The sequence below is a fragment of the Hemicordylus capensis genome, chromosome 2, assembly GCF_027244095.1.
Source record: "Hemicordylus capensis ecotype Gifberg chromosome 2, rHemCap1.1.pri, whole genome shotgun sequence".
Lineage (NCBI taxonomy): Eukaryota > Metazoa > Chordata > Lepidosauria > Squamata > Cordylidae > Hemicordylus > Hemicordylus capensis.
This window is the reverse complement of record NC_069658.1, coordinates 306257462-306284815: the sequence shown is the minus strand read 5'-3', so window position 1 is coordinate 306284815 and position 27354 is coordinate 306257462. Positions and strand designations below refer to the sequence as shown.

Here is a 27354-nt window from a genome sequence, read left to right as displayed (position 1 = left end):
TACAGCTGCTTCTTTTCTCAATTTGCAGCTTCAGTGCCATTTTTTTTAAAGCAGGGGCCTCTTCTTCCTGAGGCAATCCCAACAATCAGGAATAGGTAGAATAATGATGTCATGTCATCACACAAAAAGTATTGTCGTTGCCAGGAAGTCTCCAAAGAGTCTCACAATTGCTTGCTTCAAACATGGAGACATCCTGCCCTCCCTCAGTGAGGATCATTTGACATTTGACAGTGAGGACAGTTGACACTTATGATGTCAACTAGGCCATCTCTAACAGCCTCGCTGCTAGATGATATAAGCCATAACCTCCAAGAAGCTTGTCCACATCCTCAGGAGTCACAAACTGAAAATGGTCCATTCTAATTGAACCAGAGGAGTTACTGGACACCTCTGCAATTGACACTGCCATGACTGTGGAGCCCAAGTTGGCTTGAAAGAGAGATTTTATCACAAAAATGTGTTAAAAGCATCACAGTAGGATGATGAAAAATCCAAACCTAAATTCAGAGAGGGGGAAACCTGAATCAATCCCCTCACAACTCTGAACAACTCTGCTGGACACAAGCCTGAGGACACAATGCGTGCAGAATAGAATTGCTTCTTCACTACACATATTGCCAAAGAACAGGCTTTCAAATGGGCTTTATGTTGTGTCTTATTGGATTCAAATTGAGTCTTTCTCCACTTACGCTTTAGCCTTCGCCCTCGCCACTTCAGCTCCCAAAGCTGTTCAGTGTACCATGGAGCCAGTTTTGAAGCTTTTAGCTTCAAGTTTTAGCCAGAGTTAAGGGCACAAGTGCACCCTAGTTACAGAATCGTGTATATACTCGAGCTGCACAAACCAGGCGGCAAGAGCGCCCGGCTGAGGATGGATCCCTCAATGCACTGCACTCCTGGTGCAGTGCGCATTGAGAGATGCTGGAGGACTTCCTCCTCTGGCTCCCTGCTCTGCTACTCACCGCGATGCCACTCGTGCTGTGGCAAGCAGCAGAGCCATCTAAGCCCCTCTGACTGTGTTTGGGTAGACAGGCAGGAGCCTGCCTCCCCGCCACCGCCAACCTTGGTCATGTGCACAACCTCAATAAGGTGCAATGATTATCTTGACTTTTCTGCCAATTGATGTGAGAAATTTTACCACAAATCTACACTTCATAGAAACCCAAGAAAGTAGGGGAGTGATAGCATTCTATCCAATACTTGGCAAGGTATTACCAATGGCTGGAATTCCAAGTGGTTATATACATATTATGGTAAATGGCTATCTATATTTACCTTCTAATAAGCTACTGAAAATACAACACTGTATTGAACACGCTGGATCCCTAAGATTCCATGAAAGGAATGTTGTGCTCTTTTCATAATGTAGCTGTGAGGACTTGACTCTAGTGCCAGCACCAGCACAGCAGCTGTCAATTATACTCATTTAAAAGCTGTCTATCCTGCTTTTATGTCATGTACAATAGGATACCTAATTTAGAAACAGTATGGCCAAACTAAAGAGTGTGAGAGAGAAATGACTAGCAAATCAAAAAAATTCAAAAAGCTACAAATTTGCGTGGTGAGGCAAATGGCCTCTGTGCACACATGAAAATCACTCTAATGGCTTCCGTGCATGCATGGAGATCCAAACCAGGCCGCAACATGCCCAGCCTGCCATTTGGGAGGCCGGGGCGGGGGGTTGGGTAAGCTCCTGCCGCTGTCCATGCTGCAGCCACCACCACAGTTGCCTCCATTGTCACCTTTTTAAAAAGGGAAATACTACCTTTTCTTGCTCCCCCTCCCCACTGCATTTACTTTAAGGAAATCCCTTTACTTGTAAAGGGGAATCCTCATCGGATTCCCCTTTACAAGTGTACCCCTCGAGCCACACCCAGCTCAACTCAACTCGAGCTTAGATCGGCTTCATTCTTTATGGAGCTGGTCTGGCTCAAGCACGAGCCTTCAAGCCAAACTGGCTCAAACTTGAGCCTGGCTCGATTTGAGTCAGTCCACGCACCCCTACACCCAACAGCCACATTCCTGATGGGGAGGGACAAAGAGCAAGGCCTCTCCCGTTATCAGACAACATGCAAGAGGAGACTGTCATTTAAGTATTCGGGTCCAAATTGTTTAGGGCACAGCTGCATAACTTCGGCCCTCCAGCTACTGTTGGACTACAACTTCCATCATTCCCAAACACAATGACAACAAACAGGGATTATTGGAGCTGCAATCCCCTAGGACTCAAAAGGCAAAACTAACTGGGCTCAGAAATAGCCCAAGAGGAACCATTCTGGTATTGTTACAGAGTCACATGATTTTAAAGAGCCCCAGTCCAAACCCCAGCTGCAGTATTGTGGACTAGCCAATGTTTCCAAACACCTTTTGAAACCAGCCCCATGTAGAGTGTGCTATAATAACTGCACAGGTGATCCTTACCCAAGCAGTGGGGGTTGGGGAGGAAATATGCTTTTCTCACTCCACACACGGAGGCTCTTCTCACGTGCAGCCTAACTCAGGCTCAGAAAGCCCAGCCTGGGTTAGGCTGCACAGGAGAACTGCCAGGACCAGGCCTGATCCTGGTGAGACAACACTGCCCAGCCTGGCTTTTAGCCGACGTTAAAGGGCTGAGCATTCCCTGGGAGCACAGTCCGCGCTACCAGCACGGTCAACTGCCTGTCTGGGCGGAAGGTGAGTTAAATAATCCTTTCCGCCGCCCCTCCCGGGAGTGTGAACAACCTTATTGCATGGTTCTCTATGGGTGTTCCAAGTGCAGCAAAAATGTGCACTAGTAAATTGTAACAGCAAGGAAATGGAAAAAAGACTTTCTAAATAGCTTCAGCAGCAGCATAGAGCACTGTTTGGGGGTACAACAACTGTTCTGGGGCACAACAATTAATCTAGGATTATGCATCTAATGCCTATTTCTTATACTCTGTCTTTGTTATCTTTTTGGTTCCAGCTGTATAATTTCTATAAACATCTAAAACTTGGTAGGTTGCCTAGACACTTATTTACTATCAAAGCAGAAGTCTCTCATGAAACTTTGAGACCTTCTCCACCTTTTCCTTCAAATTTTCAACTCTTGGTCAATTCAGCTATACATACTGGGGGGTTCATGGAGGAAAAGATTTATTATAAATAATCTAGAACTTTACATAGTAAAAGCAGATGATCTTTGTGAAGTGGAGCCTATTAGGGAGATAAGCAATGTTCCACAATGCCCCGCTTCAGCAGACATAGGCTCCTGTTTCCATTTAAATTTGAAAGATCTTTAAATATTTACCCTTTAAATCTAGCTTATTTTAAAAAGCATTATAACACCTAGAGTTGTTGGCCATGAAAAGACCCTTGTTCTGCTGTTTGCCATTAATCAGGGCTTATATTTATCAGAGTTCCTTATCAGTGATCTCCGGTTCGAAAGATGGACTATAATAAGATCTTCTTGCTGACAGCCATATAAATATTTTTTCCACCTTGAAAGGTTCTGTGATGAATGGCAGAAGTAGTATCTTCTGCTGCAAATCTCAATTGCGAAAGGAAGGACAGGACTGCTGACAGAGCTAGTACAGACTTTCATCAAAATGTAGCATGATTATCAAAGGGCTGATCAGACAGCTGTGACAAAACAACGGTATGCAGCTGTCTTCTCATTCATCTGCCCTTTAAGAGCCAAAGAATCTATTGCATCCCTTCTTCAAAAAATCATTATAACTTCCTCTTGATGTTTATGAAATTCTAGCCTATTCATATATGAACCCAAACATACATGGTTCATTGTGAGCTCCTGCAGGACGATGACTGAAAATAAAAGCAACTCAAGTACACTTTTGTTTAGCTCATTAACAAGTGTGGTGTTGATTAGTTGAGTAGTGGCTTAATGAATCTAGATCTGAAGTTTGCTTGTAGGCTTTATTATAGTAGATTGTGGTACTATTTTATTATAGTAGTAGAGTGCCACACATTTCTAATTTCCCCAGTACTGGTAACAACTCGTGAATATCTGTCACATACAAGAAAAAAGATCTATCCTACAAAGTAACTCACAACTACCTTCATTCCCACAGGTGCATTTACTGTAATTACTTAGGAAGGGAGAGATGGAAGATGATTGATAACAGTGAAGCTTTTGTCACAGTTTTCACTCAGGGAGACAAAGGGACATCTTTGCTCTGTGCCAATGTAATAGAGTCTCCACTAGGGAATGGCCTCCAACCACTTGCATATTGTTCAGACTAGCTTCACATGGATTTAAGAAAGGTTGTCTGTGAACACGGAACCCACCATGAAACATCTCTTGCCATGGTAAATAGCACCTATGAAAAACTGTCTTACGTTTTAGGAAGTTTTATTTAGCACCAAGACACTGCAGAGCAAGATGCAAACAATAAATCTGATTCTTGAATTTTCTTGTTGAAAAGCAGTACATAAATAAAATAATAGTTATAATAACAACACCAGCAATAATGGCAGCTAAGGGTCTCTGCACTAGTGCAAGGTTGTTTAACTAGCTAGTTGTGTTGCTTTCTCATAAACCTGCTTGCACGTACTCAACAAGGTGCTGCTCAACCTGTGGCACACCTCATAACTTTTGCAAGGAACATTTGTGCAATAGCACATTTCCAAAAATCCCCGTGATATAGCTTTGTTTGTTGAGCAAGTGCAGCCTTAGTCAGGATGTCAGCCAAAAGTAAATAAATCTACCCCTAAAAAATTGCAACTAAAAAGATTATCATTTTACTGCATGAATAACGTACCTTGTTTTTCATGAACTTTGAGTGACTCTTGTAAACTTCGATTTGTTTGATTTCTTCCTCTCGATCTTCTGTGTTCAGAACTCCGTTTGTCTTCAGCATCTGTATTTCATCTTCAAGGTCTCTTAAATTACGTTCCAGTGAAGCTATTTTTGTGTCCTGTTTTTTTTAAAAAAAGAAAGTGTTGGTATGCAATTATTGCACAAATTGTTTATGTGAAATGCACACAAATAAACAGCAATCCAGAGCAACAAGTCCAAAGTACAGTGACAGCACAGGAACCCAGAGCCATTTCTAGTCTAATTTGCCTTGGGATAAGTCCACTGATAGTTGTAACAACAAAAATATAGACCCCTTATATTTCAAACAGGAGGAGGATGCTTCACTGTATTTCTGCATTCACAAAGAAAGATGGTCTGAACTGATTCATATTATAGACAAAACATTGCCTTGATTCTAAAACCATGCAGGAAAAATCTAATGAAACTATATTTAAGACTGTATATATGGATATTTTGATCTTACTATGATATATCTTGCATCTACAGTTTTCTTTTGCCAACATATGAATATCAAAGTCACATGCCCCAGTTTTTGAACAGAAAAGCTATAGTGTATTTAAATACTAAATCCTAACCAAGGTGAAATTAATAGTTAATTTAGGTAAGAACACTATGGAATAGATCCAAACTGCATGGAAGCTACCTCCAAACTGCACTTCTTTCATGGGTCCCTAGGCTGGGTAGATGCCTTACCTACTAATCCATGCTGAGTGATTTTTTAAAATTACTTCAACTTACAATTGCAGGAGTCTATTTCTGTCAGCTAGAATAAAATTTAGAATGTTGTTAGCCAACATGAGGGGCTGGAAAAATCTGTTGCAGCAAGTTTCAGAGGCAGTGCAGGATGATGTGATGAATATGATAAATGTATGAGCAAAATTAACTGCATTTGTGAGTACCCTTCAATATGCATGGCAAACATCGGGGTCCACAGAATATGATACACCAACTCTACCAAAGTCCATGGGCTAAGTCATTCCATTCAGTCAAATTATCTTGCAAGTTCTAAACAATTATTAGATTAACCATAGCTATCACTCCAGGTCTTTATTAGAAGGTTAACTCAATAATAACTCAAATTCTTCCATTGACACACAATTCAATATTCTTCACTTGTGCTGGAACATTCCAGAACACAGATTAATCAATTATTATTTTTAGGTACATATTCCCTACCAATCAAATGAAAGGCTAATAAATGAAATACCATTTTTAAAAATTGAGATAGCATATTATATTATATTATATTATATTATATTATATTATATTATATTATATTATATACAGTCAGGAAATGACACAGAGGCCACATTTCTAGACACGCTGAACTACTCTGCCCTAGAACAGTTGGTAATGGAACCAACCAGAGAAAAGAGACCTTAGGACTTAATCCTGAGTGATGTACAGGACTTGGTGCGATATGTCAGTGTCAGGGAACCTTTAGGGAACAGTGGCCATAGTGTGATCAAATACAGCATACATGTGGGGAGAGAATCGCCAAGGAAGTGTAACACAGACACTTTGCATTTCAGAAGAGCAAATTTGTCTAAAATGAGGAGTTTGGTGAAAAGAAAACTAAAAGGGAAATTTAGGAGAGTCATTTCGTTCCAGAATGCATGGAGTTTATTTAAAACCACAATACTAGAAACTCAGTTAGAATGTATACCAAAAAGGAGGAAATATACCACCAAGTCCGGGAGGATGCCAACATGGCTAACAGGTAAAATCAAGGAAGCCATAAAGGAGCAGAACACTTCCTTCCGAAATTGGAAGGCCTGCCCAAATGAAGAGAATAGAAAGGAATACCAGTTCTGGCAAAAGAAATGCAAGTTGACAATAAGAGAGGCAAAAAAAGAGTTTGAGGAACATTGAGCTAATAGGATCAAAGGGAATAACAAAAATTTCTTTCAATACATCAAAATCAGGAAAACTGCCAGGGAGGTGGTTGAACTGTTAGATGATGAGGGAGTGAAAGGGATTGTTAAGGAGGATATGGAGATTGCAGAGAAACTAAACAAGATCTTTGCATGTATCTTCACAGAAGAGGATACTGAGCATATGCCTGAGCCTAAACTGAGTTCTTGGGGACAGAGACTAAAGAACTGAGTTAGATAGAGGTGATGAGTGATGACGTTCTTAACTGTCTGTAAAAATTATAAATTAACAAATAGCCAGGGCCAGATGGCATCCACCTGAAAGTCCTTAAAGAACTCGAATGTGAGATTGCCAACCTCCTTGCAAAAATATATAACTTATCCCTACAATCAGGCTCTGTATCAAAGAACTGGAAAGCAGCTAATGTAACACCGTTACATTCCTGGTAGCAGGAAATGATTTCAAAAGGCGACTTGTTCGCTTTAGAAATGCCAGCAGCCTTCAGGGAATTGTTCTTGTCGAAAAACCCAGATAAGTGATCAGTAGGAAATTACAGACCAGTCGGCCTAACATCTGTTCCGGGTAAATTGATGGAAAGCATTCTCAAGGATAAAATTGTTAAGCATATAGAAGAACTGGCCCTGCAGAAGGAGAATGAGCATGGCTTCTGCAAAGGTAAATCATGCCTCACTAAACTTTTGGGGTTCTTTGAGAGTGTCAACAGGCATATGGATAAAGGTGATACAGCTGACATAGCATACCTGGACTTCCAAAAAGCTTTTGACAAAGTTCCTCATCAAAGACTCTTGAGAAAATGTAGCAATCATGTGATAAGGAGACAGGTTTATGTGTGGATTGGTAACTGGTTGAAGGACAGGAAACAGAGGGTAGGGATAAATGGAGAGTTTTCACAATGGAGGGAAGTAGGAAGTGGGGTTCCTCAGCGATTGGTACTAGGACCACTGCTCTATAACTTGTTCATAAATGATCTAAAAGTTGAGATAAGCAGTGAAGTGGCCAAATTTGCAGATGACACTAAACTATTCAGGGTAATGAAAGCCAAAAACAGATTGTGAAGAGCTCCAAAAGGATCTCTACAAACTGGGGGAGTGGATGACAAGATGGCAAATGCGGCTCAATGTTAACAAGTGTAAAGTGATGCATATTGGGACAAAAAAACCCAACTTCACATATACGCTGATGGGGTCTGTGCTGTCAGTGACTGACCAGGAGAGGGACCTTGGGGTTGTGGTGGACAGCTCATTGAAAGTGTCAACTCAATGTGCGGCAGCTGTGGGAAAGGGCCAATTCCATGCTTGGTATCATTAGGAAGGGGTTTGAAAATAAAACCGCTAATATTATAATGCCATTACAAAAAATAGCATTATTAAAAATGTAGTGTAGCCATATTTGGCATACTGCATGCAGTTCTAATCACCATATCTTAAGAAGGATATTGTAGAACTTGAAAAGGTGCAGAAGAGGGCAACCAAGATGATCAGGAGCCTAGAGCACCTTCCTTATAAGGCAAGGCTACAACACCTGGGGCTTTTAAGTTTATTTTAAAAGACAACTGTGGGGAGACATGATAGAGGTCTATAAAATCATGCATGGTATGGAGAAAGTTGATAGAGATAATTTTTTCTCCCACTCGCATAACACTAGAACCAGGGGTTATCCCATGAAATTGATTGCCAGGAAATTTGGGACGGACAAAAGGAAACACTTTTTCTCACAACATATAATCAACCTATAGAATTCTCTGCCACAAGATGTGGTGACACCTACCAACCTGGATGGTTGTAAGAGGGAGGACAGGTCTATCAGTGGCTACTAGTCTGAGGGCTATAAGCCACCTGCAGCCTCAGAGGCAAGATGCCTCTGAGTACCAGTCACAGGGGAGTAACAGCAGGAGAGATGGCATACCCTCAACTCCTGCCTGTAGGCTTCCAGTGGCATCTGGTGGGCCACTGTGTGAAACAGGATGCTGGACTAGATGGGCCTTGGGCCTGATCCAGCAGGGCATTTCTTATGTTCTTATTTAAAAGAAATTCTGAAAGAAAAAGAACAGAAAACCTCTTATACAGCACAATTCAGAAATTTGCTCTATTAGTCATAAAGAATCCAGAAGGAGATTAAATAAATAAATAAATAAATGTGCAAGAAATTCCTATTAAAGCTGTTAACAAACCTGTGAACATTGTTCTTCCTCTTGCTATCAAAATATTTTAAATATTCTGAAAGTTTTGAACAATTTAAGTATATTTAATCAACTGATTTTTTTCCTGAACAGCAGTCAAACCAAAATCCACAATACTTCAATAAATGTGTGCAAGAAGCAGTATCTTCTACTGAAAGATAAAAACTCAGTACGAAAGGAACCACAGGTTCAGACATTTGGTGTATGTGCTTGGCTGAGGAGCCAGTTGGTGAAACTACCATCTGTGGGGTTATGACTGATCCCACACTGGGCAGAAATCACATAGTATCAAATCTACTACTTAATTATTTAGATGCATTGGATATAATAATTAAATGATCTCTTTTTCATACCAAGGACATAATTTTAAAAAACTAGAAGGCAGTACCATGGCTATGGAAAATTTAACGTTTTGGGGACTCATTTTCACAGCAACTGCCAGCCATTTATCCTAGAGTAGTGCTAATAAATTATACTGTGCCTGCTCACAGAAGCAAGTTTGAAGACTGCATCCTTTTCTTCATTCCCCCCCCTTTTCAAACTTAAGTTACTTCCAGAGATGTAGTTTTTCCAGAAATATTTGAATCAGACTTTTTTTGAGGAAAATTTCATATACATTTTTCTTATTTGCATAAAATACACATATTTTCTCAGAAAACTTAGCTATGCAAAATTTTTCCAATGTATGAATGGAATTTTTTCCACAGAAATTAAAGCAGTGGAAAATTTTCAACCCCACATCTCTAGCTACTTCTACAAAATGCTGAATGAGACAACAAGGCTGTTCTCATGAGCAGCCAAGCCCTTGTGGGTCCCGGCTGTGCTCCGGAGCCAAACCCAGTGCCAAAGTCCGGTTCTTAACTGAGGTTAAGGGTGCAAACATGTCTGTAACCCAGCTGTCGGGATTGTATGAAGGAGGGAGGCCACCAGCTGGGTGATCTTTCAGAAAACACCCTAAAAACAAGAGAGAGAGAGTGTGTGTGTGTGTGTGTGTGTGTTAGATTTTATTTAATTAAAATGTTTTTAAATCATTGAAATTAAAGTTATTAGAAGTGCACACCATGCATGTGCTGCGGGGGAAGGAGGTGCAGTATCCCATCTACAATCCCTCAATTAAGCCTGCCATCTGGGAAAGCACAACACTGGAGATAATAGGGAGCCCTGAAGGACACCATCTGAAAATTGAGATTTTGAAGAGCAACACTCTTTAAGGGACACCATCTGGAATCTGCCCAAGAAGTAGGAGCAGAACCACTGCAAAGCAGCGCCTTCCCTAACCCAACCTTCCCCCCACCCCTGAACTCCTGAAGGATACTATGGCCAATAGAACTGAAAGTTGCCAAGAGATCCAAAAGGACCAACATCAATTCCTAATTGGAAATCATCCATCAGGCAGACCAAGGCAGTCTCCATCCCATAGCCTGCCCAAAAGCAAGTTTGAAATGGTCTAAATAATCAGCTTCCTCCAAGACTGCCTCGAACTGGGAGGCCACCACTCTCTCAATTACCTTTTAAAATTATTATTTATTAAAAGATTTAATATATTGCCCAATACACAGACTCAAGGCGATGCACAAGGCAAGAACAGCATCCAAGAGTGGTGTGTGTGTGTGTGTGTAAGATCTTAAAGGCTGAAAAGGAGGAGGCAGACCGAATCTGGGGGTGGGGAAAGAGAATTCCAAAGTGAAGGGGTGGCAACAGAGAAAGCTCTTCCATGGACCCTAGTACTATGGACCTCTCTGAGACCAGGGACCGAAAGAAGGGCAACCTGAGAAGATCTCACAGGATGGGACAGAACTGGCCGGGAGAGGCAGTCCTGAAGGTAAGTAGGCGCTAAGCCCTGAAGGGCTTTGAAGGTGAAAACCAGCACTTTGAATTGGACCCGGAAGTAAATAGGTAACCAATGCAGTGACTGCAAGAGAGGTGTCACACTATCATATCTCCTAGTGTCCATAAGCAGGTGGGCTGCCACATTCTGGACCAACTGAAGCTTCCGGTTTGTCTTCAAAGGCAATCCTAGGTAGAGCGCATTACAGTAATCCAGACGAGAGATGGCATGAGAGGGCATGAGTTACTGTTGCCAGGGCCTGCTGGTCGAGATAGGACCGCAACTGGCGGACCAGCTGAAGCTTGCCCAGCCATGTAAGGTGGAGACAGGCCTAACTCTGAGGGATCTTCAGAGATCCCCCAGAAGAATGCAGGCTTCTTCAGAAAAGGTGTAATGGTTGCCTCCTTAATACAAGGAGGCATCCTGCCCTCCTTCAGAGAAGCATTTATAATATCTACCAGGCCTTCTACAACAATCCCCCAGCCAGAGAGTTTAAGCCATGTTGGACAAGGGTCAAGAGAACAGGTGGTACTCCACACTGTTCCAAAGAGCTCAGGAATCACAAACTGAAACTGATCCAACCTAACCACGTAAGAGGAGTTGCTGGATGCCTCCGCATCAGACACTGCTGTAACTGTGGGGGTCTGAGTCCAAGTCAGCCAGACTACAAGAGATTTTATCCACAGAGAATGCATTACAAACGTCACAGCAATAACTGATGGTTCCAAATTCTGATTCAAGAGAGGAGGGGCACGCACTAGCCCTCTCACAACCCTGAATGACTCCACTGAGCATTAACTTGTGGATGTAATATGGGCAGAAAAGAATTGCTTCTTTGCCACACATATCACCTGAGCATAGATCTTCAAGTGCATTCTATGTTGTAATCTGTCAGATTCAAGTCGAGTCTTTCTCCACTTACACTCCAGTCATCTACCTTGTCACTTCAGCTCCCATAGTTTTTCTGTATACCAAGGGGCCAATTTCGAAGCAGGTCAGAGAAGACTCTTAGGAACGATCATGTTTGCTGCCCTGGTGAACTTGCTGTTCCAGTTTTCCACCAGGGCACCAACAGAATCACCAGCAGAGCCAACACTAAAACCTCCCAAGGCTTCTTGGAATCCTATTGGATCCAATAACCTTCTCAGGTGGACCATCCTAAAAGGCACCTCACCCCAGAGGAAGTGGAATGTAGTTGTAAGTCCAACCTTAACCAGATGGTGGTTCATCCATGACAATGCAGAAATCATAGGAGTCCGCACCCATGGAACACCACCATGATCAAAGCAAAAGACCAGTTCAATCATGACCAGCAGTGTGCATCAGTCCCAAGACCACTTGGGATAGGTCCTTAGTTGTCATGGCCGCTATGAACTCCTAAGCCGCCCTGGACAAATTGGTCCAGAAGTGAACACTGAAGTCCATCACCACCACAAGCCTGCAATGCCAAGCCCGAGACCAAGTCCATCAGCTCAGTTAGGGACTTCGTTGGGCAGTGGGGTGATCGGTAAACCAACAGAAGTCCCAGTCTATCTTTGGCCCCAATCTTAAATACACACATTTGATATGGTCAGAAACTTCAACAGGGATCTTGGTAAGGGAGATGTTGTTCTTATAGACCACAGCCACTCCACCTCCCCACCCACGACCCCTCTCCTGCTTCTCAACAGAATACCCTGGAAGGAGAAGCTGGGACCAGAATGCGCCGCCAGCCTCCCCCAGCCAAGTATCTGTGATACATACCAGGTTGGCCCCTTCATCCAGAATCAGGTCATGTCATGGATGATTTCTGGTTTATTCTGGCTTATTCTGGACCTGGCATTACAAAGTAACAAGGTGAGGCTCTTTGAGTGGTTGGCACTGCTTTCCAAGGTCAAAGAGTGGCAGGACAGCCAGAAGTGGAAACAGCTAGTAGATCTCAGATTTCCCTTCCCCTTTAATGGCCTGCTGACTTGCCAACATTACTTCTTCTATTCCTCAACACCACCGGAATAGCCGCCCCATAACCAATGGATACCCCTCCGTCTCCCCCATCTGCAGACAAACCTACACAATAGAAACTAGTCATCTCACCCAAGACTTTAAACAGAAGCTAAAATATGAAATACTCACCAACAAGCAGAACACACACAAACACACGCAAGTTCCTGGGCCAGGGAGACTGGCCCTAGCCTTTGCAATTTTTGGAATTGCAAGCTTGCATGTAACCAACGTTGCATGTAACTAATTCCAACATTGCATGTAACTAATCATTTGAGAACAGTTAAAGAAAGAGATGAAAATCACATCACTTGATCAAAGTCTCTAAATCTTGCAATTTTCAGAAAAGTGTGCATTGTCAAGTTCTATATTTTAGCATCTTCCACAATAAATGCAATTCCTTGGCATACTTTATGTATCAAATATGATAAAACTACTACAAATAAGACAGTGTCTCTGCTCTGAAAGTTGTGAAGTTCATACCTCCAAAACAAAAAAGGCGGGGCTATGGTGGTACAGTAAGTACATGGCGATTCATCACCAAAGTTATGCACAATACTGGTGGATAATCACATTTGCAATCACACATATCTGCAACAGGATCCTGGCTCCTGCTTGAAGCCACAGCATGAATTCCATGAAGCTGATGTACAACTGTTCTATACAAATGTGATAGTAAAGAAATGCTCTAAAATTTCCTGATAGGTTTGATAGACACAACAGAGTTGGTCATGTCAAAATTCAATTTAAGGAACACTGACTCTCATTTCATGAAATGTTAGTGAATAAATGATAATCCTAGAATATGTGGTACACATAATTATCCTTTTCCCCCCTGTGAGTAATTGTGAGTAGAGTAGATTACTCACAAACCACTTCTAATAAGTATGAAGTAGCTTATGTAACAAAAATTTAGGAAGTAATCTTGAGACCATTAACTCTGGAAAAAATCCCATTAGGGCAAACTTCAAGTGAATGAATGGTTTCAAGACCATAGCCTAGCTGCCAGGCCTTCCAGCCATTTTCTTTTTTGGCAAACAGCAACGTAATAGACTTTCCAAGAAGCAATAGGGAGCCTTATTGCATAGTACATCTGCCCTCCCCCAACCACCTTAAATTTGCAAGAGGATTGAAAACATTTAGAGGAAACAGACTAAACAGAGTAGGCTTAGGAAGAGGAAACACCTTGTCAAAAGTGATCTCCTATTGTAAGATAGCAAAACCACAAAGAGTCAACCACCAAAAAGATAGAAAAAAAGAGAACAATTTTCATGAAAAGTATATTATGATTTTGTCCTTGTATGTGTACATAGTAGGAGCAATGAACACATCTAGATTTTGTATTAAAACTAGAGAAAGGACACACTCGTGCAAAGTAAATACTATGCACTACACACTACACACACTCAGCTTTTCAGCAGCAATGCTGTAACATACCTGAAATATCACAGCAGGATCAATACATAAAGATGGTTCTTTCTGCAAGAAGCAAGGTAAACCACAAACATTTACATTCACCTTAGAAATCTCTACACACCCACTTTCCTCTCTTGCACATATGTGGTTTTCAGTGTTAGTCACTAGGTTTGCAAGTTGCAGAATTTACTATACTTAAATTATAATTAATTATACTCTAGTAACTACTGTTGTACTTGCCCATTAAGATGAATGAACTGAACCGATTTCTTGCTAATCTTCCATTTATCTTAATGGGTCTTGCCCAGGAGATGTTTTCAGTGTACTTTATTCTGACTTCTTGTGTCAATAATCTAAGTGTTTTCTGTATGCTTTTCTTTTAAAATGTGTACTATTGGGGCATTTTATTACTATGGTATTTTATTATAAGGGAAATCTGATAATAATGAACCAGGATGCCACAACTGGGTATCCATATCCAGAAGAACACAGGAAAAGCTTTGGATGCAAGTGAATATAAGGTTCAGGGCTTTTTAAAGGGGAAATTCAGAACTGCCCAATGGTATGAGAGTATAATTCATGGGCATAGCACACACCGCTACAACACACACCTCTGCATTCATACTCTGTTGCCTAGAGTCACATTCCGTAACATTTAGAAGCCTTACATAGAGTGGGAGAAAATCTCAGAACTGGGAATCTGTCAGCACTACTGTAGAAGACTGTTATATTCATTGACGAAGACTCTCTGGGATCCTCTGGGGAGTAGCAGTGGAATCTATGGGAAACATCTTTGGCAGGGGAAACAGAAATGTCCTGGCATTGACCACTGAGAGCTTGACCTGCTTCTTGATCCATTGCATCTCTTTGGAAATCATAAGTTCCCTTGGGCATAAATAGCATTGCCTTCCTCTACGCATGATCAGGGTCTGGGTTCCAGAGTAGACTGGACTATGCACTTTACTTTTCTCTTTGTTATTAGTCATATCTAACATAATACAATTTTTGCATGACTTGGATTTTTGAAGTGCACAAATGTTCTTTTAGAACTGCATTTTTTTCCTTTCCTTTTTTCTTTTTTGGTAACTGCATGTTTTGTGTCTCATTGCACTTTTTTAAAAAGCCCTGCAGTTTTCAGGACTGCAAAGGTCAGAATCCAAAAAGAGACCCTTTGAAAAGAAACACAAGCACTAGGATTCTTTTAGGCTTTTCTATGGAATTAGATGCCACTTCTGAAATTCCCAAGTATTGAAGTTGACCATCTAGATATGAAGTAGGCTGCTGCAAGAAAGGGAGCCTTGCTACAGAGCTAGCCACAAATCCCTTAGGAATATGTTGAATAGATTATGCCTCAATGGTGGGTCAAGACCCAGAAAAGGGAGAAGACCTGGATTTTCCAGGTATAGGTCTTTTTCATTTAGTGAAGTGAGCCTAAATATCTATTCAAAAGGAAAAACTATGAAGTCAGAAAACCAAGCTTAGATCAGTTCTCAAAAAGCAAATCTGGGAGGAACAGGTAACTAGACAGCCAGGGTCAAACGACTAGGGAAAGGTTTAAGAACCTAAGAAAAACCCTGCTGGATCAGGCCCAAGGCCCATCTAGTCCAGCATCCTGTTTCCCACAGTGGCCCACAGGCAAGAGGTGAGGGCACGGCCTCTCTCCTGCTGTTGCTCCCCTGCAACTGGTATTCAGAGGCATCTTGCTTCTGAGGCTGGAGGCTTGCAATTTCAGGAAGCATTGTGAGAACAGAAAGGTGGAACACAAGTAGATTCGGGGAGGTAAGCAAACCTTTCTACACAAAACAACAACAACCCGTTTTTCTTCAAAGATGAGGAGGGGCTGGTTTCTCTTTAAGGGAGAAGTCCCAGTGTGTGTGTCTATATTGTTGTTGTTTTTGGTTTTTGCCAGGGCTAGCATTTGCCAGGATTAGCATTTGCCAGGGCTTGCTTTGGGGACTCTGTGGCATTTAGTTTCTCTCTGCCTGTAGTGCGAGGAGTTAGCTGGGGCTATAGTGAGTAACATCTAGTGGGAGGGGCCACGTTCCTTTTTCAGTTTGAACCCCACTTTCTCTATAAGGAGATGAAGGCCAGAGAGCTTAGCCAACAGAGCTTAGCCAACACGGACAGCAAACAGGGCACTGGTGTTTTGTGTGGAGTTTAGCAGGGAAGTGTGCAGGGCAGTCTGAAATGAGTCCCCTTGATCACCAGGAGCCTAGTAGGAAGAGAAGGTAAGAACCACCCCTCCTTCATATTCTTGGGAAAGGAAGTTTAAACTATTAAATAGCTGACCAGCACAGCTAAGACCTAACTTTCTAATAAACAATCTCCAAATACTCTAAACAGCCAATAAAACCAGTTATGAAGACAGAAGGTCAGCAGAGGAAGGGGCACTTCCCAGTGATTTGCACAGAGTGTTGCATGTATGACTAGTTGCTCCATGGGCAGCAGTTATGGGTGTGTGCTCAGTGCAAGGAGCTCCACAGGCATTCCTTGGAAACTATAAAGGGGAAGAAGACTTCCTTCCAAAATGGGAAGGCCTGTCCAAATGAAGAGAACAGAAAGGAACACAAATTCTGTCAAAAGAAATGCAAGGTGACAATAAGGAAGGTGAAAAAAGAGTCTGAGGGACATTTAGCTAAAAGTAACAAGGAAAATAAAATTTTCTTTCAATACATCAGAAGCAGAAAACCTGCCAGGGAATCAGTTGGACTGTTAGACAATAAGAGGGTGAAAGGAATTATTAAGGAGGATATGGAGGTTGCAGAGAAGCTACATAAGTTCTTTGCATCTGTCTTCATGGCAGAAGATACTGAGTGTATACCTGTTCTTGAACCAGGCTTCTCAGAGACAGAGACTAAAGAACTGAGTCAGACAGAGATGACAAGAGATGACGTTCTAAACTGTATGGAAAAATTAAAAATTAGCAGATGGACAGGGTCAGATGGCATTCATCCAAGAGTCCTTAAAGAACTCAAATGTGGGATTGTTGATCTCCTTGCCAAAATATGTAACTTATCCCAGCAATCAGGCTCTGTACCAGAGCACTGGAAAGTAGCCAATGTAACACCTATCTTCAGAAAGGGCTCCAGGGGCAATCTGGGAAATTACAGGCTGGTTGGCCTAACGTCTGTTCCAGGCAAATTGATGGAAAGCATTCTAAAGGTTAAAATTGTAAAGCACATAGAAGAACAGGCCCTGCTGAGGGAGAACCAGCATGGCTTCTGCAAAGGTAAATCTTGCCTCACCAATCTTTTGGGGTAGTGGTGTGCACGAACCAGTCCAGAGGCCATGTTAGAGGCCTCCAAATTGGTTCAGAACCTGGCTGGTCCAGCAGTCCGGCACTGGGGGGGGTCTAGCTTTAAGGGCAGGGGGGTAGTACTTACCCCTCCCGCCGCTCTTCCCCCTCCGGCGCTACAGTTAAAAGTGAAGTTTTGGGGGTGGCAGCATTCCTCCCTGCCACCCCTGCCCCCGTTGTTGCCTGGAAGTAGCGTAAAGTACCAGCACGCATGCGGCCGTTGCCGCCGTGCACGTGTGTGACGTGTGCAGCGCGTGCACAGCGGCAACGGGTGCACGCGCGCCGTGACGAGCACATGCGTGCTGGTACTTTATGCTACTTCCAGGCAACGACAGGGGCAGGGGTGGCAGGAAGGAACGCTGCCGCCCCCAAAACTTCACTTTTAACTGCAGCACCAGAGGGGGAAGAGCGGCGGGAAGGGTAAGTACTACCCCCCCCGCCCTTAAAGCTAGACACCCCACCCCCCCCCAGTGCCAGACCGCGCCTCCATGGTTCCGTGCACACCACTATTTTGGAGTTCTTTGAAAGTGTCAACAGGTGTGTGGATCCAGGTGATCTGGTTGACAAAGTATACTTGGGACTTCCAAAAAGCTTTCAACAAAGTTCCTCATCAAAGATTCTTGAGCAAACTTTACAGTCATGGGATAAGGCAACAAGTGCATGTGTGAATTGGTAACAGGTTGAAGGACAAGAAACAGACAGGAATCTCAATGCGTGGATGAGACGGTGGTGCCTGGAGGAAAGGTTTAGATTCATTAGGCACTGGGATACATTTTGGGGAAAGTGAAGCCTGTACAAAACAGATGTGCTCCACTTGAACCAAAATGGAACCAAACTGCTCGCACTAAAAATCAAGAAGGTCGCAGAGCAGCTTTTAAAATGACACCTGGGGGGTTGACTGCGGGAACAGGATGGTATCTGCTTCAGCCAGCAAAATCCCCTAAGGTGTGAGGGTGAACATGTTTTGGATAAACCAGAAGGGGAAAGAGTAGAGCCAGGAGTTGAGCAGAAGGAAACACAGGACAGCTTGCCAAATAGGTCAAATGATGTTAAGGAGGATAGCACATGCCAAACACCAGGTGAGGGACCTGGCATATAGTTGTCTGTACACCAATGCCAGAAGCCTCCAAGCCAAGATGAGTGAGCTGGAGTACTTGGTTACTAATGAAGACATAGATATAGTGGGTGTAACAGAAACCTGGTGGAATGGTGAAAACCAGTGGGATACTATTATTCCTGGATATAAACTCTAGGAACTTCAATCAAGGAAGTCCAATACAGATGTGCTGGACTTCAGAAGATGAAACTTCTCAAAAATGAGGGGACTGGTAAGAAAGAAGTTGAAAAGGAAAGTCAGGAGGGTCAAATCACTCCAGAAAGCATGGAACTTATTTAAAACCACAGTACTAGAAGCACAGTTGGAATGTATACCAAGAAGGAGGAAAAGTATCACCAAATTCAGGAGGATGCCAGCATGGCTAAGAAGTAGAGTCAGGGAAGCTATAAAAGGGAAGAAGACTTCCTTCAGAAAATGGAAGTCCTGCCCAAGTGAAAAGAACAGGGAGGAACATAAACTCTGGCAAAAGAAATGCAAGGACACAATAAGGGATGCAAAGAGAGAGTTTGAGGTGCATATAGCTAGAAGTGTCAAGTGGAATTAAAAAAAACTTCTTTAAATATATCAGAAATAGAAAACCTGCCAAGGAGGCGGTTGGACCCTTAGATGATGAGGATGTGAAAAGGAATATTAAGGAGGATAAGGAGATTGCAGAGAAGCTGAATGAGTTCTTTGCATCTGTCTTCACGGCAGAGGATACTGACCATATACCCTCTCCAGAACTGAGTTTTTCAGGTTTAGTGGCTGAGGAACTGGGTGAATTTGAGGTGACAAGGGAAGATGTTCTAAACTGTCTTGAAAAGCTAAAAATTAACAAGGGCCAGATGGTATCCACCCAAGAGTTCTGAAGGAACTCAAATACGAAATTGCCAATCTCCTTGCAAAAATATATAACTTGTCCCTACAATCAGGCTCTGTACCAGAGAACTGGAAAGTAGCCAGTGTGACTCCAATTTTCAAGAAGGGATCTGGGGGGTGGGATCTAGGAAATTACAGGCCGGTCAATTTAACTTTGGTGCCGGGCAAATTTATGGAAAGCATACTTAAGGACAAAAGTATATAGAAGAACAGGCCTTGTTGAAGGAAAACCAGCATGGCTTCTGCAAGGGAAAGTCTTGCCTCACTAACCTTTTGGAATATTTGAGAGTATCAACAGGCATGTGGATAAAGGTGATCCGGTTGACATAGTATACCTGGACTTCCAAAAAGCTTTTGATAAAGTTCCCCACCAAAGGCTCTTGACTAAACTTAACAGTCATGGAATAAGGGGAAAGGTCATGTGTGGATCGGTAACTTGTTGAAGGACAGGAAACAGAGAGTAGAAATAAATTGACAGTTTTCACAACGGAGGTAGGAAGTGGGGTCCCCCAGGAATCAGTACTGGGACCAGTACTCTTTAACTTGTTCATAAACAATCTAGAAGTTGGGGTGACCAGTGAAGTGGCCAAATTTGCAGATGACACTAAACTATTTAGAGCAGTGAAATCCACAACAGTGTGAGGAGCTCCAAAAAGATCTCTCCAAACTGGGGGAGTGGTTGACAAAATGGCAAATGTGGTTCCATGTAAGCAAGTGTAAGGTAATGCACATTGGGGCAAAAAACACCAACTTCATATATATACGGGGCTCTTTACCTTGGAAAAGAGGTGAGTAAGGGGAGACATGATCAAAGTGTATAAAATTATGCATGGAGTGGAGAGGGTAGATAGAAAGAAATTTTTCTCCCTCTCTCACAACACTAAAACCAGGGGTCACCCAATGAAACTGAAGGCTGGGAAATTTAGGACCAACATGCAGAAGTACTTTTTCACACAGTGCATAATTAATCTATGGAATTCTTTGCCATGGGATATGGTGATGGCCACCAGGTTGGATGGCTTTAAAAGGGGTTTAGACAGATTCATGGAGAACAGGTCTATCAATGGTTACTAGTCTGATGGCTGTGGGCCATCTCCAGCCTCAGAGGCACGATGCCTCTCAATACCAGTTGCAGGGGAGCAACAGCAGGAGAGAGGGCATGCACATACGTCTTGCCTGTCGGCTCCCCAGAGGCCACAACAGGATGCTGGACTAGATAGGCCTTAGCCCTGATCCAGCAGGGCTCTTCTTATGTTCTAGACGGTAGGTATAAATGGGGAGTTTTCACAATAGAGGGAAGTAAGAAGTGGGGTCCCCCAGGGATCTGTACTGGGACCAGTGCTTTTTAATTTATTCAGATGAGCTAGAAGTTGGGGTAAGCAGCAAAGTGGCCAAATTTGTAGATGACACCTAACTATTTAGGATAGTGAAATCCAAAATAAAAGGATCTCTCCAAACTGGGTGAGTGGGCAACAAAATGGCAAATGCAGTTTGATTTTGGCAAGTGTAAAGTGATGCACATTGGGATGAAAAACCCCAACTTCAAGTATACTTTGATGGGATCTGAGTTGTCAGTGACTGACCAGGATTGGGATCTTGGGGTCATGGTTGACAGCTCGTTGAAAGTGTCAACTCAATGTGCGGCAGCTATGATAAAGCCAATTCCATGCTAGGGATCATTAGGAAGGTGGTTGAAAATAAATCTGCTAATATTATAATGCCCAAAACTATAGTGCAGGCCACACTTGGGAGTACTGCATACAATTCTGGTCACCACATCTAAAGAAGGACATTGTAGAAATGGAATAGGTGAAAAAGAGGGCAACCAGGATGATCAAGGACCTAGAGCACCTTCCTTATGAGGCAAGGCTACAGCATCTGGGGCTTTTTATTTTGGGAAAGAGGTGACTAAGGGGAAACATGATTGAAGTGTTTAAAATCATGCATGGTGTGGAGAAAATCGATAGAGAGAAATTTTTCTCCCTCTCACATAACACTAGTACCAGGGGTTATCCCATGAAATTGCCAAAAAAATTAGGCCCAACAAAAGGAAGTACTTTTTCACACAACACATAATAAACTTGTGGAATTATTTGCCACAAGATGTGGTGACAGCCAACAACCTAGATGGCTTTAAAAGGGGGTAGGGATAACTTCATGGATGTCTATCAATGGCTACTAGTCTATCAATGGCTACTAGTCTGAGGGCTATAGCCCACCTCCAGCCTCAGTTGCCTCTGATGCTTGCAGGATGCTTCTGAATACCAGTTGCCAGGGAGTAACAGTAGGAGAGAGGGCATGCCATTAGCTCTTGCCTGTGGTCTTCCCAGCAGCATCTGGTGGGCCACTGTGTTAAACAGGATGCTGGACTTCAGCCTGATCCAGCAGGGCTGTTCTTATAAGAATAAAACCAAGTATATGAACTGCAGGCCTGAGGCCCTTGTTGTACAAAGTCTGTTAACAGGTAGGGGAAGTGACATAAGTTTAGGAAACACCAATTATCAATTACACTGAGGAGTGAATAGAGGAAGGTAATGCTATTTATGCGCAAGGAGACTTATGGTTTTCAAAGAGATGCAATGGCTCAAGAAGCAGGCCAAGCACTCCATGGTCAATGCCAGGGACCCACATAGTTGGGCATATAACAGTGCTCACATCCCAGCAGACACCACTGCTAATCAGAAGTCTATAGCTGTAAGGGGATATGTAATGCCTCCACCCCACTGCTTTCTTCTTCCCTGTTGCTGCCAGCTCACTCACTTGCATTCTTCCTCTGCATGAGTGATCATAGGCGTAACTGGGGGGCAGGGGGGGCACGTGCCCCGGGCGCCACTGAGGTGGGGGCGCCATACCAGTCCCTGCCAGCCCCACCCCATTGCCCACCTGCCCAGCCCCAGGGCCCCTCAGCCACTTGCCTCCAGCTCCGGCTGATCGGCAAAGAGGCCTAGGATCGGCAAGGCCTGCAAACTGCAGAGCTCTTCTCTCCCTGCCTCTCAGCTGATCGGCGGGTGGGCGGGGCTTCCTGAGAGGCCTTCGAGTAGGCCTCCCTGAAGCCTGAACTCGAGTAGGCCCCAAGCAAGCAAGGAAGGAAGGAGGAAGCAGGCAGCAGACCCTCTGCCCAGACCAGACCATCCAGAACAGCTATTGCTAGGTAGGCTGTGAATTCCTTTTTGTGGTTACCCCCATATATAGGGATCTGCTTGCCATGGGGCTTTGATATGGGGGTGGGGTGGGGCGAGACTGAGAAGTCTCTGAATATTTAATTTAAAACAGACTGGAAAATGTGCTGGCTTTAAAAACAAAAACTATCTAAAAAGGCCTATAAGTGGCTTGTTTCATGTCAGAAAATTACAAACACTTCTGGAACAAGTATATTTTATTTATTTATTTTCATTCATTCATTCATAAATGCACTTATGTTCAAGTTGTTTTGGAATCCAGAAGGTCTGAGTGAGAACTGTGAAGCATGTGTTGTGATTTTATTTTATTTTATTTTATTTTTCTTGTGTGTGAACTGCTCCCCAATAACTTGCAGGGACTTCAGGGTAAATCTGGCCAACATGATTTGTACTATTCCAGAGGAGATGTGTGTTAAAGGGCTTTAAAAGCCTGGTGTGAAAAGACTCCTGGAATCAAACTTTACTGATTTTGTTCAGAATTCTGAGAAAACAAACATAGGCTTACCCTGCATGGTTGAAAGTATCATTTACTAATCTGCAGCAAGGGGTCCATTTTAATAATTAGCATTGCTAGTGTGTTCTAGGCATTAAAAGTAGCACAAATATATAGTACTCAATGTATATCACTATATACTGTGAAGTGTGCATGCGTGTATTCAGTGAAATGTATTTCCAGGTAGCATACTTATTTTGAAGTATCAGACTTAAATCCTTGGGGGCCTGGGGTGTGTGGAGGCCCTGGACTTTGAGGGTCTGGGAGCCCATTTTGAAATCCTGTCTCTGGACCCATTCCAACCTTGCTATGCCCCTGGCGGAATAGTTACATATGTATTGATCACTACACATGGGTTTCTGCACAGCACCTGCACAGAAGAAACTTCCATGTAGAAAATGTGTCTCTTGTAAATTGACCCTGAATTTTCCATCCATGACTGGGATATCTGAGAGTTAGAGTCAATAATAAAAGAACAGCACACTGCTTGTGACAGGAAGGGGCAAATTACAATGATTTCTTAGTTTGGCAGGGGCTGGTTTTGGCCCTGGCAGAACTTGGCTATCTGCTCCTGTTGCAAATTCCTCTGTCTAGTGTGGCAAACTAATGTATCCTCCTCCCTCTTGGTGTCAAAGTAAGCACTAGTGTGGTGAATGCACATATACCCCATCATGAGCCAACAGTCATCATAAGACAAAGGCTGGCAGGAATCATTCACTGGTTTATAGACACACCCACCCACCACCACCTTCTTCTTCCCCTATTTTGCTAGTGGCTATTTGGGCAGGTGATCCTCTAGGACAAAGTCATGTTTTTTAAAGAATGAGAGGAGACAAAGAAAATGACACTTGGAATCCTCGCATAACTCCCGACTGTTGTTCTAAGTCTTTTACAGAGATGGCTCATGTTTTCAGCTTTTGATCAACAACCATGTCTAGATGGTACAGTGTTCCTTTTAACGGGGATTTCCAGATATTGCTGACTACAAGTCCCATCATTCCTGCTTGGACAGTGGCGCAATTTCAGTGCTTGCCCTAGGCGCCATTTTCCCTAGTTACGCCTCTGAATACCTGTCTTGTCTTTTCCATTTGGGGACACAAAACCTATTACTATGTTTAAAAGCATTTATTTTCTGGCCATGAGGACTGCAAACTTAGGCTGTTGGTGTGCAAGACATTTCTTTAAAACATATATTTCTAAAGAGCCTTGTAGCCTCATGTTTCCTTTTTCCTGTCCCGGTATACTTGCACGGATGCAGCCCACAACCCACATTTGACTATGGCTGTGACACATTTCCATATTTCCAGGGGTGGCGGGGGGCGCGCGGCGGGGGGGGGCGCAATTTCAGTGCTTGCCCCGGGCGCCGTTTTCCCTAGTTACGCCTCTGTGAGTGATCAAGCAGAAGTGGTGTAAACGAAAGTGAGCAAGGAGGTAGAGAAGCAGCTGCCACCAATAAGATTCAGCCAAGCCTGGATCTCTCCCCCACATTGCCCAGTGGGAGAGGGAAAGGCAGCGCTGACTGCCACTTCGTCTTCTCATTGCCACTCACATACTCTCCCACCCTCTCTCTCCAGAAAGGGCAGGTAGGCAAGCAAATGAGTAAGCAGTGACAGGAGTAAGAAGATGAAGCATCAGCCACTGCCACCTGCTTCCTTGCTGGAAAGGGAGCTGGTGGTGGCAACAACAATAAGGCAACAAAGGAGAAGAAAACCTAGCAGCCACCACTTGCTTGCCAGTTCTGCTCCAAAGAGAATATGAGCGAGCTGGCAATGGTGAGAAGGATGTGGGTCAACTGAGGGAGAGAGGCCCACTGGGGGCACCTTGCCTAATCTGAGGATCTTCCTAAAACCTGGAACTGGCACTTCAGTTCCTGGATGGTCTGTGATTTGATTCAACTTGGTGCAGATTAATACAAAATACTTCAAAAGCAATCTTCTATATTGTTTCACATAGCCCCAACTGAAATGAGCATTGATACTGGCGAAGTGTATTCCCTTCCCATTTGCACAATATTAATAGGACACCCCCATAATGAGGTACAGAGAGAGAAAACCCTTCGAGTCTGAAGGAACTAAAACATAATTTATTCCATATTCCGTAGGCCAAATTATATGTTATGTTAAAGTTAAATGCATTGTTTTGCCTTCCTTGTTTAAAAAAGCCAAAACAGCAACTGAAGGACAAATGACCAGAATAGGGATCATGGTACATGGGAGGTTCCCTTAACTGTTTTTCCTTCTGATGTAGTCCTGATAAAAATCTCCTTCCATAAGCAATTTGACCCAGCAGGGATGCGCCCTCCTGGGTCAAATTTTTATCAGGACTGCATCAGAAGGAAAAGCAGTCCCTATTCTGCACCATGGTCCCTATTCTGGTCATTTGAACTTCCCTCATTGGGCAAATAGCTACTAGAGGCGTTTTGTTGTCAGGACTGTTGCACAAGGGGAAAGAGTTCACACCTTGATGGTCCTGATCCTCCTGCACCTGTTTTTTTTCTTTTAGGTCAAACAATACAAACTAACGTTTAGTTTGGCCCTCAGAAAGGCTATCAGGATCAAGTATGTGCTCCATTTGCAAAGAGTTACAATTTTAAAAAAACTGGAAACTTGCATTAAGCTTCCATTTTTATTCCAGTTTGAGAGATGCTGGCAGCATACCCATGATTTCAGCTTTGTCTTTATCCTATACATCTTGGAGCATTTTTAGAAAATGTTCCTATTAAATACTCTTTCAAAATGACCTTTAACTAGTTCAGTATGCACATGTGTCTTATGAACTGTTTTATGTATAAAAGTAAGATATAAAAACATGAACATAGGAACAGCCCTCCAATGAAGCTTGGTGAGGCAGTCCCCTTGGAAGCTAGATTGAACAAACTGTGCCATAGGGAAGATAAGGTGGATTGCCTGGGAATGGGGTGGTGCTTCACAAAGCGTGCCATGGGGATGGGATGGGATGGGATGGGATGGGATGGGATGGTGGATCACCTCAGATGCAGTTTGACATGGGGCAGATCTGCAAAGGCAAATGAGCTGTTTCCTACCTGCCTTCCACACCCATCCTTGACTGAGATGTTGTGATGTCATTAAATGTTCATGAACATTCTAAGCACTCAAAAGAAACTTGAATCCTTAACAGAATGGTCATGGGCAATGGCAGTCCTAATAAAATGGAAAATCTGATTCCTTAATGAAGAATAGGAAAGCTGAGGGTTGGGAGGTGGAGTGGGAAATTGGTAGAGAAGATAGAGAAGTTCAGGAAGAGGCTGCTGAATGAAGAGTGTAAAGTTCCTTGTGGAACAAGCACATGAGAGAAGAACAGATGGTGAGGCAGAAGCCTAAGGAGAAGGGTAGAGTAAAGAATGAAAGCAAGGACCAGTAAGGGGATCTTCAAGTGCGGTGGGTTGGGGTAGAAACCTTTCACTGGATCTAAGGACCACATAGGCTATGTCAAGTTGGAAGAAAGAGAGGGGCACGGCCAACTCAAGTATTCACAGACCTCCAGAGAAATCATGAGATGAACTTATTAATAGCTTCCTTACAAGCAACTCTCCAGTGCCTGCCCCAAATATTTTGGGAATTTTAGCATAGTCACTCATTTAAACAGAAAATGTGTGTTCCAAAAAGCACCATTTTTATTTATCTATTAAAAAAAAAATTATCCTGCATTCCCCCACCCCCCCGCAGACTTCAGGGTGAATAATGTGAAAATGTAATAATAAAATACAGTTAATAAAAACCTTAGTGACATTCATATTAAATTATCATTTCTGGTGCACCTACCAACGTTGCAAACATTCAGCAGCAATTATCTGGATCCAGTGTTCCCTCTAAGGCATGCACATGTGCACGCACACAGATAAATGTATGTTTCTTTCATTTCTCACCTGTACTTATGTTACTGTCATCTTTATTTCCTATATTTGATTGTGTTTACTGAGGTGAAATGCTTCCAACCCTCCTCTATGCAAAGAACGTTATAAGGAAAAATGCTCAAAGCAACCACTAAGCTTCACTATCAAGCACTCTTTCTAATCCCTGTCAGGAAAGTTGGGTTTTAACCTTTGCACGCCCCACTTATGTTTGTATCCAGGAGTTCTCTCCAACAAATGTGACTACCTTATTTGCAATAGAAGCAGTGCCACCAAACTAGCCAATGGAACAACATGAATGAGGGATTCATGGGCATCGGATCTAAACTGATGGGCAGGGGATGGAGGACTGATGGACCATAAGCTAGAGAAGCCAAAAAACCAGTTATGATAGGGCTGAAGTTCACATATTAAACTGAATCAGCCAAATGCCTGGTGGCCTGTCCA

General features: G+C 43.0%; 1 protein-coding gene and 1 long non-coding RNA gene across 32 annotated transcripts in view; one reads left to right on the top strand and one right to left on the bottom strand.

The window, feature by feature from the left end:
* Window positions 1-27354, bottom strand: part of ERC2 (ELKS/RAB6-interacting/CAST family member 2) — a 1070068-nt gene that overhangs the window by 684215 nt on the left and 358499 nt on the right. For 18 of the 28 annotated variants that reach the window (XR_008316192.1, XR_008316193.1, XR_008316208.1 and 15 more), the window contains 2 exons: window positions 14116-14157; window positions 4737-4892 (listed from right to left, as the gene is read on the bottom strand). The exons of 1 other annotated variant lie outside the window; for it this stretch is intronic. Coding sequence is in view for 6 of the 27 variants with exons in the window: in XM_053296295.1 (XP_053152270.1) it covers window positions 4737-4892; window positions 14116-14157 (198 nt within the window). In the remaining 21 variants the exon portion in view is untranslated. Of the gene's footprint in view, window positions 1-4736; window positions 4893-14115; window positions 14158-22124; window positions 22163-22279; window positions 22348-27354 lie in introns of those variants that run through there. 9 more of the 28 variants (XR_008316199.1, XR_008316200.1, XR_008316203.1 and 6 more) reach the window with 3 other exon arrangements.
* The window catches only part of LOC128345032 (uncharacterized), a 39679-nt gene continuing 34742 nt past the window's right edge, over window positions 22418-27354 (top strand). For all 4 annotated transcript variants that reach the window (XR_008316218.1, XR_008316217.1, XR_008316219.1 and 1 more), the window contains exon 1: window positions 22418-22515. This is a non-coding gene — a long non-coding RNA (uncharacterized LOC128345032). The remainder of the gene's footprint in view (window positions 22516-27354) is intronic.